This window comes from Sphaerodactylus townsendi, linkage group LG06 (assembly GCF_021028975.2).
Source record: "Sphaerodactylus townsendi isolate TG3544 linkage group LG06, MPM_Stown_v2.3, whole genome shotgun sequence".
Taxonomy (NCBI): domain Eukaryota; kingdom Metazoa; phylum Chordata; class Lepidosauria; order Squamata; family Sphaerodactylidae; genus Sphaerodactylus; species Sphaerodactylus townsendi.
In genome coordinates, this window is record NC_059430.1 from 104,860,050 (window position 1) to 104,878,414 (window position 18,365).

At 45.6% G+C, this 18,365-nt stretch overlaps 1 protein-coding gene across 1 annotated transcript in view; it reads left to right on the forward strand.

The window, feature by feature from the left end:
- LOC125434902 (digestive cysteine proteinase 2-like) overlaps positions 1 to 18,365 on the forward strand; it is a 36,698-nt gene that overhangs the window by 2,005 nt on the left and 16,328 nt on the right. Inside the window, exon 2 of the mRNA XM_048500748.1 lies at positions 8,957 to 9,022. Within this exon, the coding sequence (XP_048356705.1) occupies positions 8,957 to 9,022 (66 nt within the window). The remainder of the gene's footprint in view (positions 1 to 8,956; positions 9,023 to 18,365) is intronic.

The window sequence follows — 18,365 nt, forward strand, 5'->3', positions numbered from 1 at the left end:
AAAATGCTGCTTGCTAAAATCTAGATGTTAAAAGCTGTCCAAAATAAAAAAACTTCTTCACCTGGCAATGGAAGGAGAGCAAGGAAGGAGCACACTGGGCTTTTGTAGGAAGAATTTTCCGAAGTCTGGGCACTACGACCCAGAAGGCTCATTCCTGAGTCACTACCAGCTGTACAGATGGGATGGAAAGATGGCCTTCTCTGGATGATCTTAGTAAACGGGCAGAATTATATGGGAATATAAATCCTTCAGGTAACCTGCCCCAATGCCATGAAGAGCACTCTGAATTGGGCTCAGAAGCGTAGCCAGCACAGTTATTGCAATAAAGAAGACACATGTTCTCTAAATCTGGCTCTTATCAGCTGTCCAGCTGCTGCATTTTGTAGTTGCTGGAGTTTGTGAACTCTCTTCAGAGGGAGCCCCACATAGAGTGCAATTACAGCAATCCATATGGGACATGGCATGTGTTACAGTGGTTAGATCTGACAATTCCAAGTAGGGGCATAGTTGGTGTATAAGCTGCAGATGGGCCGATGCATTCCTGGCCACCTCCAAGACCCGATTATCCAAGCTCAATAATGGATCCTGTCACGTCCCATATGGAAATCTCTTTGGGTCCCCACTGGGGTATAAAGGTATTAAATAAATATGTCCTGGTGCTGCTGTTAGAGGCCTAGGAGCAGAGGGCAGTTAAAAAAGGCATTAGTAATTACATGTAAGATGCTTCCACGTTGGAGTGATGCAATGCCATTTATGTTATCGGTACTTGTGTGTAGCTTGTAATCCACAATGAACTCGCGTGATTGTTCCAAGCATGGCTGTTGTTTTTTTAAAAAAATCCCTGCATGAAAGCATTTTTGGTTTTGTTTTGTATGGAAACAAGCATATTACAAGTGCATGATAATTCATACGCTTCTGGCAAGTCATCTATTTGACACAAAAGCAGAAATGTTCTTCATGTTGGAATTCATTTTGCAATCTAACTTGGGCCATTTAGGGCATCTTTGTTCTTGTGATCTGAAGGGCTGATGGAATTTGTAGTCCATGAACATCTGGAGAGCCGCAGGTTGAAGACCCTTGGGCCAGAAGGACCAGGGGCTAGAAGGACCAGCTTATGTTTTTGTGTACCTGGCACAACATTTTTCTGACATGATGGGTTGTTACCTTTCTTGGTTTTGGCTCTGTGTCTTGAATGGTGGGTGTGAGGCAGAAATCTAACAAGTCTCACAGTTCCTTCCAGTCTAGAGATACAGCAGTTGGGTATGTTGCACCTGTCTACTTTCTGTCTGTCATACTGCTGTTTAAGGCACAGAGCCTAACTAGTACTCTGCAAGGTGGGTATGAAACAGTACCAGAAGGAAAAACATGTCATACTTAAGAAAGTTTTGAAACCTGTACTCTGTTGTTCCTTTCTGAACAGTGAGCATTGCTTGTTTATTTAACTAGATAAATGTGCCCTGCATTGCTCCCCAGTGGGGACCCAGAGTGGCTTAGAGCACGGCTTTGTTCTCTCCTTCCTTTTATCCTCACAACAGCCCTGCAAGATACACTGGCCTGCAAGACTATGACTGGCCCACAATCACCCATTGCTTCTGTAGCAGACAGGGGGAAATGGCACCCAGGGAAACACCTGCTCTGGGCACCACCGCCCCCCCTCCACTTACCTTAGATGGTCGCATTAGTCCTGGCCAGTCTGGCGGGGCCAGGGTGAGGGTTGCCTGCAGGGCTGGATCAGTCGGACTGGGAGCCCCCCATGTGATCCAATGGAGGGCATCCAGGGTCAATTGACCCCCATGTCCTTCTGGCAGATACACCACTGGTGGCAAAGAAGGATAATTTAAACCTGGTCCTCGTTCGCTGCTTTAATCTCTGTACCGCACTGGCTATGTGTTCTCTCCCTCCTGCTGCACACCACCAGCTGCCTCCAGCATGTGTCTCTCTGCTTCTCTGCCTGTAGGATGACTGCTGAGGAGTGTCCTTCTGGGAAAACTAGTGAGGCTGCAGATTGCAGAACCAGAGAGAGAATGGTCTAGATAAGACCATAATTTGAACTGGGATGCTGCACTGAGATGGTCTTGATAGTTGAACACCCACATCTACAGATAGATCCCAAGATGAATTTTAAATCCAGAGAGCTTGAAACTGGTGAATTTGCTTGCATTCCACAGAGGCTGCCAGTGGAGAGTTCTGTTCCAGCTCTGTCTTTGCCAGGCAAAGACACACAAATCGTTTGTTTGTGTGGTCATAGAAACTTGTAACCTACGCCTGTACAGTGGACCCGCCAAGCTCGATACAATCTATTTGCCATGCACCTAACATCTGTGCAGTAATGTTCCTGTTTTTGCTCTCTGCCAGCAGAGATCAGAAGGCAAGACTAAGACTGCATCTATGTGTACTTCGGTATTGTTGTACTAGAATAGTGATATGCAACAGGATTGGCTTGTTTGCACACAAGATAATCCTGTCACACATACTTACCACAGTATCCATCGGCAGATGCTGCCTAGATTATGTGGGCGTTGAATGTGCCTTCATCTCTTAACGTTCCATGCTTGGGGAAATCTACCCTGTTGGGGTTTTAGTCTGGGCTTCTCCCTGATGTGCTGGCTTTTTTGTGTGTATGGAATGGCTTTGTATGAGGGATCCACCCAAAAATCAACAAGTCTATAACAAAAACAAGTGATTAGAAATACACACCCATTTACTTGTTCCAAAAAATACTTAAAACTACATTACAGATACAAATACTATATATGGAAAAATATTACAAGAGAAATATCATCCAATTATTATAACAATACCAAACTTACATAGAAAATATATTACGTGGGAAATTTCATCCACATTATAATAACCACTTATTACAACTCATAATCACTTATACTTAACCATCCTTTATATATTACTGAAACACTCTCTCATATGGGAGACTTTCAATATATAAACTCACCCTTGCCTTGCCTCCATAGTTGGACGCAAGACAAGCCATATACAAAATAACTACCCAATGTTTTTGACTTCTACCTGGAATGGTTACAAGATGGCAGCTTATGCCATTCACTGGAAAGAACCAAGGTGTAATACCTCAAGTAGTGGTGCATCGCTGAGCAATCACTGAACTCCCCCCACACACACACACACACTGGAGTTGATGCAGCTGTAATATCTAATTGCAGTTCAGCTCCTTGTAAAAGCCTGGTCCTCTTACAGTTTTATAGGAACGATATACTTGTCCAGCAAGCTATATAACTGTTTACCTGCTACGTGAGATACTTGGCTCCTGCCTAGTCATCGTTGCTCACTGGCGTGTAGTTGGGACTGCTAGCAGTTAGCTACTTGTGAGTGATTTCCCAGGCACAGTGACTGCGGTAATTCCCTGATGGAAACAACTGAACATGTGCTTTTAGAATGGCACGACAGTTGCATAAAATAGCCAGCCTGATTTTTGTTTTTACAGCACTTTAAAAAGTAATTATCGGATGCTTCCCAGATTTTCTTCACTCTGCCAAGGTTTACTCACTTAAATCTCAAGCGTGCACATGTAGGAACTTAAGCAGTGACGCTCCACTAAGCAGTTTATTCCCTACGGGTGGGGTAGTGTGAGAGGCTTGTCCTCGCACATGCAGTTGTGTTTGGGCTGTAAAAATGGCTAGCAGTGCACCCAGGGGCTTCGGCCTCCCTCTTTTGGTGGTTTTATGCACTTCCTTTTGATGTGAGAGTTATAACACCTTGCGGTTCATCCAGTTTTGCAAACCTGTCTGGGGAGAGATTGGGTCCTCTTGGGAGCTGCTGATAGGTCTGCTGCCAATGCCTGCTGGCTCATGCAGAGGAAGTGAGGGTTTTAGGATACTTGAAAGACTGGCTCTCCACACATAGGCCTGCTGAATGCCAATTCTACTCAGCCCAGCAATTCTTTGAAGGCTATTTGATGTTTCTTCCCTTCCGGGAGATTGTTTTTTTGTCTCAGTGAGAGAAACTTCTTCTCTTTTTTTGTGGTGGTGGTGGCTCCTATTTGGACTGGCCTACCGGAACTGATTCGTAAAGTTCCTTCTCAGATAAGATTTGTACAGTTCCCGGTCTGAGTTGCAGCTCTGTGTGTGTTCACTTGTTGCTGTGTATTTTGATGCAATGTGTTTTAAGGAGAAAGCCCGGGTAGTTCCTGAGTAATGCTCAGAACATGTATGGTGTCCTGTGGATTCTCCTGGGGGGGAAATCCCCATGTAGAAGCAGCTTATGTCCAATTGGATGAGTTGTGCACTGTACAGACTTACCCTATGGAATAGGAAGCCTGTTCAGGTTTCTCATGGCCCTTGGTTTTTCTTCTGTAATAGTAGGTTTGTACTTCTGAGTGTAGTGTATCCTCCTTATGAGCTGATGCAGTAAATAAATGCCTCTCGGTCATATATCTGCCATCTGTACAGGTTTCAGTCTAAGGTGAGAGAAGGCTAGAGAGTGGTTGTGTTCATAAGTGTAAATGATCATGTAACCCCTAGCATCTGTCAGATGAAAATGGACACACATATTGACCTTCTTTGTATGTCTGTAAAGTCTCTTTTCTTTTGCTTGTATTCATTTATCCCACGGTAGCTGCCTTAGCATGCTTTTTAAAAAGTCAAAATGGTATTCACTCTATTATTTATTTATCAAATTTCTTAATCGCCCCTCCCAAACTGGCTTGGGGCAATTTACATTAGGAATAAATACAATAAAAACGGAGTCGGAAGTAAAAACCCATAATTTAAATTCGAATGCAGTGACTACTTCGACTAACTAAAAATTAAATCAATTCGGTTAAATTAGAGTCAAATTAAAATTCATGAATGTAGGAGAACAGCTCCAGAGCCGTCCATCTGCAGAGAGGTGGTACATAACCACAGGGGACAGATGGTAACATTAAGTCAGGCCTCTGCGAAATACTTGGCGGAACTGCTCCGTTTTACAGGCCATAGGCTGCGGAACTCCATAAGGTTCTGCAGGGCCGTCATCTCCTCTGGGAGCCTGTTCCACCAAGTCAGTGCCAGAACTGAAAAGGCCCTGGCCCGCGATGAGGCCAGTTGGACCTCTCACAGGCCAGGGATTGTTAAAAGTCCTTTTGATCCAGATCATAATGTCCGCTGGGGGTTATAGTGGAAGAGGTGGTCACTCTCTTGGTTAACAGTACCCTTAAAATGCAATTGTCTGCCATGGTGTAATATTCTTCAAACCCCCACTCTGCCATTCTTCAAACCCCCACTCTGCTATGGAAGCTTCCTGGATGATAACGGACCAGATACACTCTCAACCTGACCTACCTCTCATGGTTGTTGTAAGGATAAAATGGAGGAGAGGAGAATGCTGTAAGCAGCTTTTAGTCTCCGCTAGAGAGAAAAGTGGCATACGATAAAACAACTGGTTTCTATTAATCTGCTGTTTTCTCTTAAAAATGAGCCAATCATGTCAGAGGTAGACAGTGTGCTAAATGGCCCGTTAGTGTATGTTTACATGTGTATGCATTTGAGATAGGGTGCAAAGAGATTTAATTTCCAGCGGCCCTAGCAAAAGAATCAAGCCCTGAAGAATGACAACTCTAGTATCTTATGCTGACAAAATTTTAGTAAGACGTTCCTAGAAAACTACAGAGATGGAGAAATAAGGGCTTTTCTGGAAAATGGGGGTGTCTGGTGCATATGGGATGCTTGTCTAAGCAGTGTGAGAGCTGTAACGTTTTGGCCACGTGGCCAGAAAAATAAACACTAGAAAGGCTGAGAATAAAAATTGCCATGCTGTGTTTTGCTGTGCTAAATGGCTGGTTAGTGCTTGCCCCAGACCAGAGACCTGTGTGGTGTGTTTCTCAGACTGGTTGCTGCAGAGGAGTCCCGGGCCAGATCGTGCAAGTGGGCCAAGGAAACGCACCTCCGGCGCCAGCAGGAGAAATGCTGACATCAAGGGGAAAGGGCTTGTTCCCTCCCGGGTCTTCCAGCTTTCAATTAGAGGCTGTCTCACGCTTCAGCCCTGGCCGGGAGCCAGTAACTGCTGGAGCCACCTGTTCTGGATCAGATCTCCTCGCCACTGTGCCCAGCAGCTTTGCAAGGAGGTGGCACAGGAGCTGAGGGAATGGAAACTATATTCCAGAGCAGCAGCACATTGCCTTTCATTCCAGGCAGTTTTGTTCCACCAGCAAATTAGGGACCCTGCCCCCTGTGCAGAAAATGCTGACATCAAGGAAGCAAAGAGCCCATTTGTTAGGGTGTGTTGGCTTCTCTGTTGTTCCAGAGTGCATTTAAATATATCAAAGTTCCTTAATGACAGTGGGGAGTTCTATAAATTGCGGGGCGGGGGGTGGGGGGATTGGCTTGGGATGGCTTGTCGTAAGCTGCTCTCCTTGTACAGATAGGTCATTTTTGTGGCGTAGTTCTTGTGCCAATTTCTTTTTCTTCCTCATGGGCACCTTCCGATCGCTGGGTGAAAATCATACAAAGTGTCTCCAGACTCTTCTCTGCCCCTCCTCCTCCCCTGATTGCCTTGTAACAAGTTGAAATGGTAATGCTCGCTCTGCTTGGGTGTGACGTATCTGCCAGAAGGACATGGAGGATCAATTGACCTGGGCACCCCGCATTAGATCACGTGGGGGGCACCTGGTGGGCCCACAGCAGTCTCCCGGTCCAGCTGCTCCTAAAGGACTGGGGCCACCGCCGCCGGCTAAGGTAAGTGGGGTGCAGGTGTTGCCTCGGCGCCGTTTTCCCCTGCTGCTGTTTGGTACTGCTTTTCAGTCGGGTCAATTCCCTTTGGAGGAACTGGAGACTCGCAGTGATTTTGTAATACTTTCGTTGTTTCCAATTATACATGGAGGCACTCCCACAGGGTAGCAGATCCACTATTCCATGTTGGACTCCAAGAGAGATCCTTGGGTTGCCAGCTCTGGGTTGGGAAACGCCGGGAGATTTTAGGGATGGGGTTTGTAAAGGGGGAGGACCTCAATTGGGTATGATGCCATTGAATCCACTCTCACAAGCGGCCATTTTCTCCAGTGGAAACTGATTTTGGTCATCTGGAGTTATAATAGCAGAAGATCTCCAGGTGCTATCTGAAGGTTTACACCCCTAGAGATCCTTTGTCCCCTTGCTTGCTCCCCTCCACTCACAGGAGTGTCTCTGTTGCTCTCTCTCCTGCTTCCAGCATCAAATTTATGCTTTATTTTCCCAAGGACACCCAATTGTCCCTTCTTTCCAGCTAGGGATCTCGCCTCTTCCAGCCCAAGTGGATGCTAACCCTAACAAAACCATTTGTTCACACTGTTTCCCTTGAGAAGAAAACACCTGCAGTTAAGGCACACTATCATTCTTTTTGTCAAAGGCTCTGATTTCACAAAGGGAATGCCAGTTTAGTTCAGTCTATGAGATGGAACCATTCACAAATTCTCACGTGGTTGCCCTGTCTTTCTTCCAAGGCACCTTCTTGAAAAGGTGAAAGAATGTGGGGTTGCCAAGAGCAGACAAGCCAGAGGACAATTCATCTATCTTTCTTTTGCTTCGGGCAGTGAAGTTATCATGGAGTACTTGTATACGTGTTTAAGCAGCACCAAAGACCCCTGTTCTAGAAGAAGAACCCAAGCTGAAAAACAGCATGTTCCTTAAGACTTCCTAGTTTATGTCTGGGTGTATTGTTGAGGGTAATGGACATATTGGTTCAGCATGCCTGATGCCTGCAAATCCAATCAAGACTGTACCAGTTCCAGGAGGAGAGAGCAGCAGTGGCATAGTGGTTAGGAGCAGGTGGACTCTAATCTGGAAGAACCGGGCTTGATTCCTCGCTCTACCACTTGAGCTGTGGAGGCTTATCTGGGGAATTCAGATTAGCCTATGCACTCCAACACATGACCTTGAGCTAATCACAGTTCTTCTGAGCTCTCTCAGCCCCACCTACCTCACAGGGTGTTTGTTGTGGGGGTGGGGGTAGAAGGGAAAGGAGATTTTCAGCCTCTTTGAGTTTTCTTACAGGAGAGAAATGGGGGATATAAATCCAAACTCCTCCTCCTCCTCCTCCTCCTCCTTCATCATAAATAACCTTCGTAGGGCTTTTGGCAGTTCATATTCGACTGTTGTGCCACATAGCCTTTAAGGCTTTTCTGAAGAGTGATTCCAAGGAGGTGCATATTCTTTTATGTCTTGATTTACTTCTTCTGTTTGTCAAGGTCCTGTTTCAAAACTTACCCTCTGCATTTACAGTTCTGGATGGTTTTATATTACCCGCTAGTCAAGAGCATTCCTTGTGCATAACTGGTGTTGGCCACCAGAGTTTCCCATAGTGTGGTTACTTGCATATTAAATCACTGATGCATTCATTTGGCAACCAAATCCATTTACCGTGCTCTCCTTGTTAGCTTATGGGCTACTTTTGACATGTATGTATTTATTTTTTATTTAAAATATGCTGCCCTACCCCCTGTAGGTTCAGAGCAGCTTCCATCATATAAAACAATGCATACGATCGGTATAATTCCTAATCCTAAAACAGATGGTGATTCGAAATCAGTACAACAATATGGCAGTAAGGGGCGAGGGAATAGGAAATTCAATCAATATCTACCTACAATTGCAATCCTGGTTTTTCGCAACGCCAGGGCCTACATTCACAGGCAACCCCACCTTTCAGTGTCTCCCAGCCAAAACGTGCACACCTGTGATCTTCGATCATTCAATTCATAATCTCATATTTATATCCCACCTTTCTTTCCAATGGGGTCCCAAAGCAGCTTACATTGTTTTCCTCGTCTCAATTTCATCCTCACCACAACCCTGTGAAGTAGGTTAGCCTGAGAGTGTGAGGTTACCTAGCAAGCTTCCTTGGCAGAGAGGAGACTCAAACCTGGATCTCCAAGATCCTGCCTAGTTCCACACTATAATCACTATACCACCTCGACTCTCTAGTATGAATACATGTGAATGTATTAACAGTACTTTCTTTTTTCTTATTTCAGGAAAACAGTGCAATGTTTCAAGTTCAAACCATATCCCTGATTTTGGAGCCATCTACCATGTCAAAGGTAAGCGTCTTCTTGGTGCAGCTTTTTGGAGACTTGATGTCCCCATTGACTTCAATCAAGCCGCTAGAGATAGATGGCTCTGTGGCAGCCATAGGCAAAAAAGGCTTTCACCTTAGACAATTTGATCTCCATCCAGTAATAACTGGTCTATATCAGGGGCAGATTAATCTGGGTTAACATAAGAGCTGCAGAGAATAAACGCCAGATGTTTGAGAGCCACAAGACATGAACAATAATTATTAATGCATATAGTTTTTATTAATGTATATTAGCATTAAATGATACTGCCAAAAATAAAAACAAAAAGGGCAAAGACAGATATTGCTACATATTCTGACTGTTACGGCTAGCGGAAATATTGTGAGTCTCCATCTTGCTGTGAAGTGTTTAAAATCCGGCTGCAATGTTGTCAAGACTGTGTGAATTACAGGGGCAATGTGGCCTTGGGCACTTCTGCCTCTGGCCCCTTTGCCCAAGCTCTTGCCCACCCCCTTCTGGCCTCCACGCCCCACAGCAAAGGGCAGCAGCGCAGCCAAAGACAAGGATATGCATAGCGAGAGACAGGCTGGGAGAGGGGGAGACCCACTCCACAGACCAGCCTCCCTGGCCACGAGTCCCACATTATGTGGCAAAGAGCCACATGTGGCTCATGAACAGGAAGATGTTGTAGCCAGCACACGATTTGGTAGCGAGTGTCTTGGAGGTCGAAACCTCTATGGAAAAACCATGCCTGGAAGTGGTGGTAGTCCCTAGTGGGAATGCTGTATGTCGGAAACGCCGGTTGTCTGATTTTAAAGATGATCAGCCTGTTTCCAAGGTCCTGTGGATGGCTTCACCGATTTACCCTATGGAGTGGGACCCCTGACCAAAACCATATAGGGGCTTTCTCGCCTCCTCCCTGGCTTGCCCTCCTGCCCGGCTTCAACCTTCATCCACATGTGGCTCACAAGACACAGTTTGGCCACCCCTGGTCTATAGCTATACTACTGGTGCTGAAATCAGATCTCTGATTTCACATTTCTGTGTAAAGACACAGAAGTAGTTTATACTCTAGAGTAGTTTATACTCTACGTGGACAATACAAAACCATCATGCATCAAAAAGTGGGCAAAAGGCAAATTAGATGGATTTCCAGCCAAACGCAGTTTCAAGCAAATCTTCATCAAAATGTCTTAGTATTGCCCTCTTTATTCAGACCACTTGTAGTTTAAAGATAGCCAACAATTCAATCACAAGGAATTAAAAAAAGGTCTTCTATCTGTGCTATATGGGATGCAAAATTACACCAGGATGGGTAAGAGACCCCTTTTCTGCCTCCTTGAATAATGTCTATAATTGTTGGCTTGTTATACTTCTCCCTCCCCCCCCCCCTTGGATTCTGGTGGTGTTTTCAATTTGAATTTTTCATTAAAATGTTCATATGATTAAACCAAGTTGTAATCCGCCCCAAAAGAATAATTGCTAGCTCTTCACGTATGATATGAACCACATTGTGTGTTGGTGGAAGGGAGGGATATAGTCTCAATCAGAGGATGGCAAATTCTTTTCCAAATGAGGGTATCTTTCCCTTTTTTAAAAATTCCACTTCCTATTTTTGGTCCACTGAGTAGTCATGAAGAAAGGCAGTGTGATTTAAATGTCTGTCTAGGGCCCCTTCCGCACATGCAGAATAATGCACTTTCACAATTGTTTGCAAGTGGATGTTGCTTTTCTGCACAGTAAAATCCAGCTGCAGAGTGCATTGAAAGTGGATTGAAAGTGCATTATTCTGCATGTGCGAAAGGGGTCTAGGACTTGGGAGATCTGGGTTCAAATCAATTCTTGGCTGGAAAGATGGTTGGGTGACCTGTTAGCCTTGCTTTCTTCACAGAGTTGCAATTGATGAAATGGAGGGAGAGCCTTTATCCTTGCAACACTGCCCTGAACTCCTTGGAGAATGGGTGGGATAAAATGAACTAGCTAGCTGGAAGTGGTGAGACCAGTAAAACTGCCTAACTATTATCTGGAAGATGTGGAGGAGGCGTAACTGCACTATTACACTATTAAAGCGTGAGCAAAAGAAGGAAAATTGCTGGTTATAAAGTGCCAAGATGCTAGAATCTGATAACAAGGGCAACTATTTGCAAATGAATGGAGCGATTTCAGTGCTCCATTAGCTACTGCTTTGAATTTCTATTTGATTATGCTTGATTTTTATTGTTGATTAATTCCAAATGGTATATTAATGTTAGTCTTTAAGGTGTTGCTGGACTCTAATTTTGTTCGATGTTTCCTAGGTCTCATAAATTAAAACACATCCATCTAAGTCGACCGGAACATGTGAATTAACCACTCACTCCAAAACAGTTAAACGTAGGATTGCCAACCTCCAGGGGGTGGCTGGAGATTTCATGCTATTACAAATGATCTCCAGGCAACAGAAATTGGTTCACCTGGAGAGAATGGCAGTTTTGAAAGGTGGACTCTATGGCAGGGGTGTCCAACCCTGGCGCTTCAGATGCTCATGGACTACAATTCTCATCAGCCCCTGCCAATTAGCCATGCCAGCAGGGGCTGATGGGAATTATAGTCCATGAACATCTGACGCGCCAGAGTTGAACACCTCTGCTCTGTGGCATTATATCCCATTGAAGTCTCTCCCCTCTCAGACTCCATCCTCCTCAGGCTCCACCCCAAATCTCCAGATATTTTCCACCCCGGAGCTGACAACCCTAGCTGAACAGAAGGCTGGCTATTTCGCTCACATCCCTCTATTGAAACGAAAACATCCATGAATTGCTCACAATCTTCAGTTTGTAAGAGATACAAAGTCAAGAAAGGAGGGGAGGATTCTGGGCTACACACTAAGATAGCTACTTGTGGTTCACTGTCCTGCTACCCACATCTAAAGTAGGAGTAGCTATGTTGGAAATGCCAGTAATATCCAGGCCTCAGTGGAGACAGAATTACCACTGGGAAGTGGGAGGATGCTTAGACGTGGTACTTTAATGCACATCTCTTATTGTGACTTAAAAGTAAACTTTTTTATACCAAGTGTCCTGGGTGGATGAATCAGCTCAGTCTCTCCTTGTTTACAGGCAGTCAGTTACATAAATCGTTCACAAAAACGAGGACGCAAAGGGAGTTTTCATCCTTAACTTGCTCCTGGAAGGGCAGGTCTCTTATGATGAAAGCTAGTAAGGTGACTATTTGGACACTCTGCTCATCCCATTCTTTTCCCAAGGATCTCAGGGCGTTACACATGAATCTTCCCCATTCCTTTCTCTGCTTTATCCTTAAAATGACTCGTGAGGTAAGTATGGTTGTGAAAAAACGACCAGCCCAAAGGTCACGGAAGGCTAAATTCAATGAGATCTCTGAATTCCATGACTGGTGCTTCCAGCAGTATTTGTAAATTCAGTTTTTGGGAGCATGGTGACTACTTTTAAGTGACAGCATAATGCATGGTGGGTGTATTGAAGATTTTCCCCCATTTTGACAACCTGGAACTGTTCCAGGGAGGCACTGTTTGCCTTGTTGGTATCTCCTCTGTTTTGGCCCTTGGTGAACATTAGGAGGATAAAGCATAACTGGGAATCCAAGAATCTAGGCAAATCACTATACCACATGAACTGCCTCCCCTTTGCTCTGCAACTTTCAGGTTTTGTTCTCTCTTTGTTTGGGCATAAAGAGACAGCTCATTAGAAATGGGGTAGCTCTATCCACGGCAATATACACAATCGAATTGTCTGTGGTAAGTTCTCAAAGGGTGGGTGGCATGGAGAATCCTGAAGTGGCAGAAAATGGCGGGCACAAGCTACTCAGAAACTTTAAGTGAGAATGGGGGGCGGGGGAAGCGGACGAAAGTACTGTTTCCCCTGAAATGCTTTCCCCCACCCCCCTGTGCAATGTGGACCAAAAAAAAAAAAAGCCCAAACACTCGTTTTTAAAACATAGGATCTGCAGGATGTTTTATTTGTGTTGTGCGAAATGAGCCTTTGCTGCAGCTTAGCTTTTTAACTGCATAGTTACACACACAACACTGTGCGCTGGTCAGCAGTCTTTGTTCTTCTAGACCAGGGGTAGGGAACCTGTGGCTCGAGAGCCGCATGCGGCTCTTCTGCCTTTGCACTGCGGCTCCACAAGCCGAGCTGCCAGCTTCATCCTTGCCTGCCCTGCAAGCAGCAGGGCGGGCACACCAACTGCCCGCGGACGGCTGGGCCGCGCCGCAGGCTTCCCTTCTCGCCCGCCCCATTGGAGCGGGGCTGGCGCTTTCCCGGTGGCCAGCAAGGCCGAGCCGCCGGCTTCATCCTTGCCCGCCCTGCAAGCAGCAGGGCAGGCACACCAATTGCCCATGGCCGGCTGGGCAGTGCCACGGGCTTCCCCTCTGGCCACCCCGTTCGAGCGGGGCGGGCGCTTTCCCGGCGGCCGGCAAGGCCAAGCCGCTGGCCCCATCCTTGCCCGCCCTGCAGGCAGCAGGGCGGGCGCATCCATGTGCTTCTCAGAATGAGTGGAGTAAAAGGTAAAAAAACCCAATATATACAATGTTATCTTTATTTTAAATGTCAAAAATTATTTGCGGCTCCAAGTGTTTTCTTTTCTTGTGGAAAACGGGTCCAAATGGCTCTTTGCGTGTTAAAGGTTCCCTACCCCTGTTCTAGACACCCCCGCATCTAGGAAAGGGGAAAACTGATGCAGTGAAGAAGCCAAGCTGCAGCAAAAAGTTGATGCAGCAAAGCCAGAGAAGGAGATATCAATTCATGCATTTAATATAATGATCTAAGAAGATGTATCTCAAGGCCTAAGGAATTCAATAAAGGCTGCCCAACTGGCAAACCAGTTGCTCACCTGCTGCCTGCCAGTTCCCCAAAGCTCTGCCATGATGTCCCAACTTCCTTTTAATTTATCCTCCACAGAGAGGACTACAATGCAAGTCTTTCGAAACACATCAGGATTTGCCCTTTGGTTGAAACCTCAAGCCGGTGCTCCTGCTTGGGGTTGTAATTGCTGTTGGGAGTTTACCCTAAGAAAACAAGGGTGTGGCAAGAGTACGGTGGTGGTGGTAAGTGGGAGGACCTCCTCTTGCCACCTACTTTCCTACCAGAGCAGGATTGACTTGTATCTGACTTGTGACACAGAGCTGACCCTACCTTTTAGCTTCCTGATTGTATGCCGATACTGACTTCTGAGTGGGAGTAGAAAAGTTATTCCCTCCATAGGCTGTGATGGATGGTGGATTTGTATACGGAAAGTCCCACGTTCTGTCTGTGGCATCTTCAGCTAAGAGGATTTTAGTAGAAGGGCTTGGGTGGACTTCTGCTGCTCTCTGTATTATATAGGATCAGTCTAGGTGTTTCTGCCCATGCTCAGCTTACTCCTGATTTGCTTTGCAGTTGATCCAAACACATTTGAATTGGTTCGGGCATGGTTCTTCCACCTATCTGCTCTCCATCTGCATTTTCATAGTTGGGGAGTCAGTTTAATTTCTTCTGCACGCACCTTAAATCAGGGGTTTGTAGGAATTACTGTTGTCATTGGAGCCAACCTTAGTGACATCACAGACCCTGGTTTTTATTTTAGATTTTCATTATGGTTTTATTTATTTCAAGACTGATCAGACCGATTTTCAATAAAGATATTAAAAGGTTTTGGAATGAGTCCAGAACGCAAAGTTTTCACTTGACACCTGGAGTAAATAAACTTCAGACTGAGGGCTGATTACCAGTCAGAGATTCATTATTAGAGAGAATAATCATCTCAATACAGTTTTGTGATTAAGTCATTAAAGCATTGCTTTGGAATAGCCAAACAAACTCTTAGTTCCCATCTGCCTGGTCTAGAGTAATATATCCCCCATGAGTGGGATAAAGCTCTGTAATAAGACCATTGGTCCTGCGAGACCATTATTGTCTACTTTTACCGGCAGTGGCTCTAAGAGTCTTAGGTAAAGGTCTTTCTCATGTGATCTGTCTAGCTGGAGATTCCAGGTATGGTTGCCAGTTCCAGGTAGGACAATACCTGAAGATTCTAGGGGTAGAGCCTGAGAGGGTGCGGTTTAGAATGTAGAGGGACCTCAGTGAGGTATTGTGAAGAGGTTGTTCTGGTTACAGTATCAGGCAGATTCACACTAACCTGACAAGGACCTTTGATCTCCGGATAGGAAGCCAAAAGCCTTTGAATAAATTACACAAAGGAAGCTAGGAGGCCAAATGGTTGTAGATCAGAAGAGGTCGATTTACAAGGGGGTCAGGAAATGGAGTTTACCTGAGAACCAAGGGAGGGAACAAAGAAAAATTCTGATCCAGGCCGGGAGGAGAAAGCAGCTCCTGATCCCAGGTCTGAAACAAAATCTGCCTGGAACGATGCTATTAGCTGAGAAATATATGTATTAGAACATTTATTTTCTGTTTTTTTCAATGAAATCTTTGGAAAACTCAGCGGTTTTGAGTATCTGGAAAAAAAGAACCCAGGATTTATGACAGGCATGGATCCCCACATTCCTGGTCTTGTAACAGGTATGATGCCATAACCTTCCAAAGAGGCCACTTTCTCCATGTGAACTGATCTCTGTTGCCTGGGGATCATTTGCAATAGCAGACGATCTCCAGCTACCACCTGGAGGTTGGCATCCCTAATTCCAAAGACTGAACCTGGCATATTCTGCACACGAAGGAGATACTCTACCACTAAACCGTAGCCACTCTCCCATTGTTAGGTCCCATTAAAATCTGGAAGGTTGTGATCCCTATCTCCATCCCATTTAATATGCCAGGGGAGAAACATGCAAGTAGATCACAGATTGGCCATTAGGGTTAACAAGGGAAAATGCTGAACACCAGTTTTGTTTACCTTCTACATTGGCATTGGCCAGTCACCAACGGGTTTCTGTAAGTTTTTCCCCTTAGCAAAACTGAATGGCAGCAAATTTTAATTCTGCCTGTACCTGTGAAACCAGTATGGTTCCATTTAACTGGCAGCTACTTAAATACTAGGTTGTAGACTTTGTAGTTCAACCCTCTGTGTTATGCTGAATGACTCTTGCGACATTCTACATGGAAACTCTGTTCCTCAGGCTGAGAGAAGGACCAATTTAACTCCTGGAAGAAAATCCTTTACAGTCAGCATTTCATGCAGGCAGACATGAGTATGTGTGCAACTGCTGACAGTTGAAACTGCAGGTTTCCATCAGCATTTTGAACTTTTGCAATGTCTCTTCAAGCTTCCCATGGCATTCTGAAATGTCAATTCTCCCATGAATTCAATTGGTGGCCCCAGACTCTCTCTCTCTATCAGCCTATCTATCCCATACAATCTCCAATGCTATAATAACACTGGCCTTCCTCACAGGGTTAATTTTGGGACTACAACTTGGGGAATTGCTCGAGCCCTCCGAAAGCACTGCATGCAGGCAGAATATTATAGTGAATTCCAAAATGCTACATCAACATTCACTGATATGTTATTTCTCCACAGTGGAATCCAAACTGACTTATGTCATTCTTCCCTACATTTTGTCCTTTCAACAACCTGTGTGGTAGGCTATCGCTGAGATAAAATGACTGCCCCAAGATCACTCAGTGAGCAGAATGGGGATTAGAACCTGAATCTCCCAGTTCGCTGGGACGTACCTCCCAGGGGGACATATGGGGTCCAATATCCCCGGGCTACAGCCATCTAGTCACGTGGGGGTGGAAAATTGCCCCCACACCCCTCCTCCCCCCTGGGTCCATACTCTGACTTCAAGACCTGGTGCAAAAAAAGTTTGGACGTGGTGGGGGAGTGTTGCCGCCCAAATTCAGGGGTGGGGGGGAGGAAACTAAGATTTTACACTGGGCTACATTTTCCCTAGGTACGCCTCTGCCCAATAGGGCTGGATCTGGGGGGGCAGATGTTTGGGGAAGTGGGCAGAGAGGGGTCAGCAGCAGGAAGCGGGGGAGGCTGAACTGCCCAGAAGAAATAGCTCGTTCTGAAGCATGGGCACCCTGTTCTCTAATTAGGTTGCTGCTAGGAAGCGGGGGAGGCTGAATTGCCTGGAAGAGATGGCTCGTTTTGCAGCGCCACCAGTAGGGGCAAGCCAGTTGCTGTCGGTAACGCAACCAAGCGCTGCAGGCTGCAGCTAGTAAACACCAAATTATAGGTAAAGCTTTATTAAACAAAATTAGAACGTGGTTTAAAAAAACAAAAGGAATCACAGTTTGATAATGACAAGATGCAAACGAAATAACAAACCTAATTTACTGACTACTTGGTGAGATCCTGTGGTAGCATAGTTGGTTCTTGAGGCCTGAAATTTCTAGAGCTTAGAGTAAGTTTCTTTCTGGCAGCATGGAGGTGTGTTGGGGGGGGGGGGGGGGGGGGGGAAGAGTCCTGAACTGTTCTGGCAATAGTGTATTTATGAAAAATGCTGGCCATTACCTGGTGACCTCCCACAACCAATCCTGGGGCCATCTTAATAAGCAAACAACCTGCCCCAACAGAAACTTCCAGGTGAACTGTATGATCTAATTAAGCCTGCCAAGGTACCTTGAGATAAGTACCTATAGGGGGTGCACTCTGTACCTGCAGAGGCAAACCTAGCTCAAGCTGCAAAGTTCCTCCAGGATGGATATTCCTTGTGCGCACCCCATTCATCAATTAGGCTGCAGCTGGGGTGGGGGAGAACTGCCCCCTTGGTAAGGCAGAAGATGTGGCTGTTAGTCAGGTGAGAAAAAGGAGTGGGAGCTAAACATTCTTAAGGAGATGTTCAAAGATGTCAAATTCTATGCAGTGAAAGACATGGACTCCCCCTTGCCAGTAACCCTCCTTGGCCTCACAAATGTCTCTCCTTCTCCCAGCCAAGGCACCCTTTGCACTTCCACCTGTAGGACCTTCCAATTCCTTCCCTTCCCGCCCCCCCTTTCAATAGGATGGAGGGGAAGAGGATGTTCTCCCTCCTCCACCCGGCTTTGAACCTGGGAGCTGTGTAATGCTTGGTTGTGCCAACAGCTATGAGAAGACCTGCCCCCTCATCTGACAGGCTCAGCCTTCCCCAAAGAGCCTGATTTAACACCTTGGGAAAGGAAGGTGGGAATAAGAATAGAGGCCTGCGCATGTGCATTATGTGCTATCAAGTTGTTTCTGACTTATGAATGAAGGGCTTCCAAAATGTCCCCTCCTTAACAGCCTGGCTCAGACCAAGCAAACTGAGAGCCACGGTTTCTTTTATTGAATCAATCCAGCTCATGGTGGATCTCCCGTTTCTCCTGTCTTCAACGTTTCCCAGCATTATTGTCTTTTCTGATGACTAAAGTACAGTAGCTACAGTTTAGTCATATTAGATTCTAGCAGCATAATTACCAGAGAAAGCAGTTCTTGGGCTACGCTT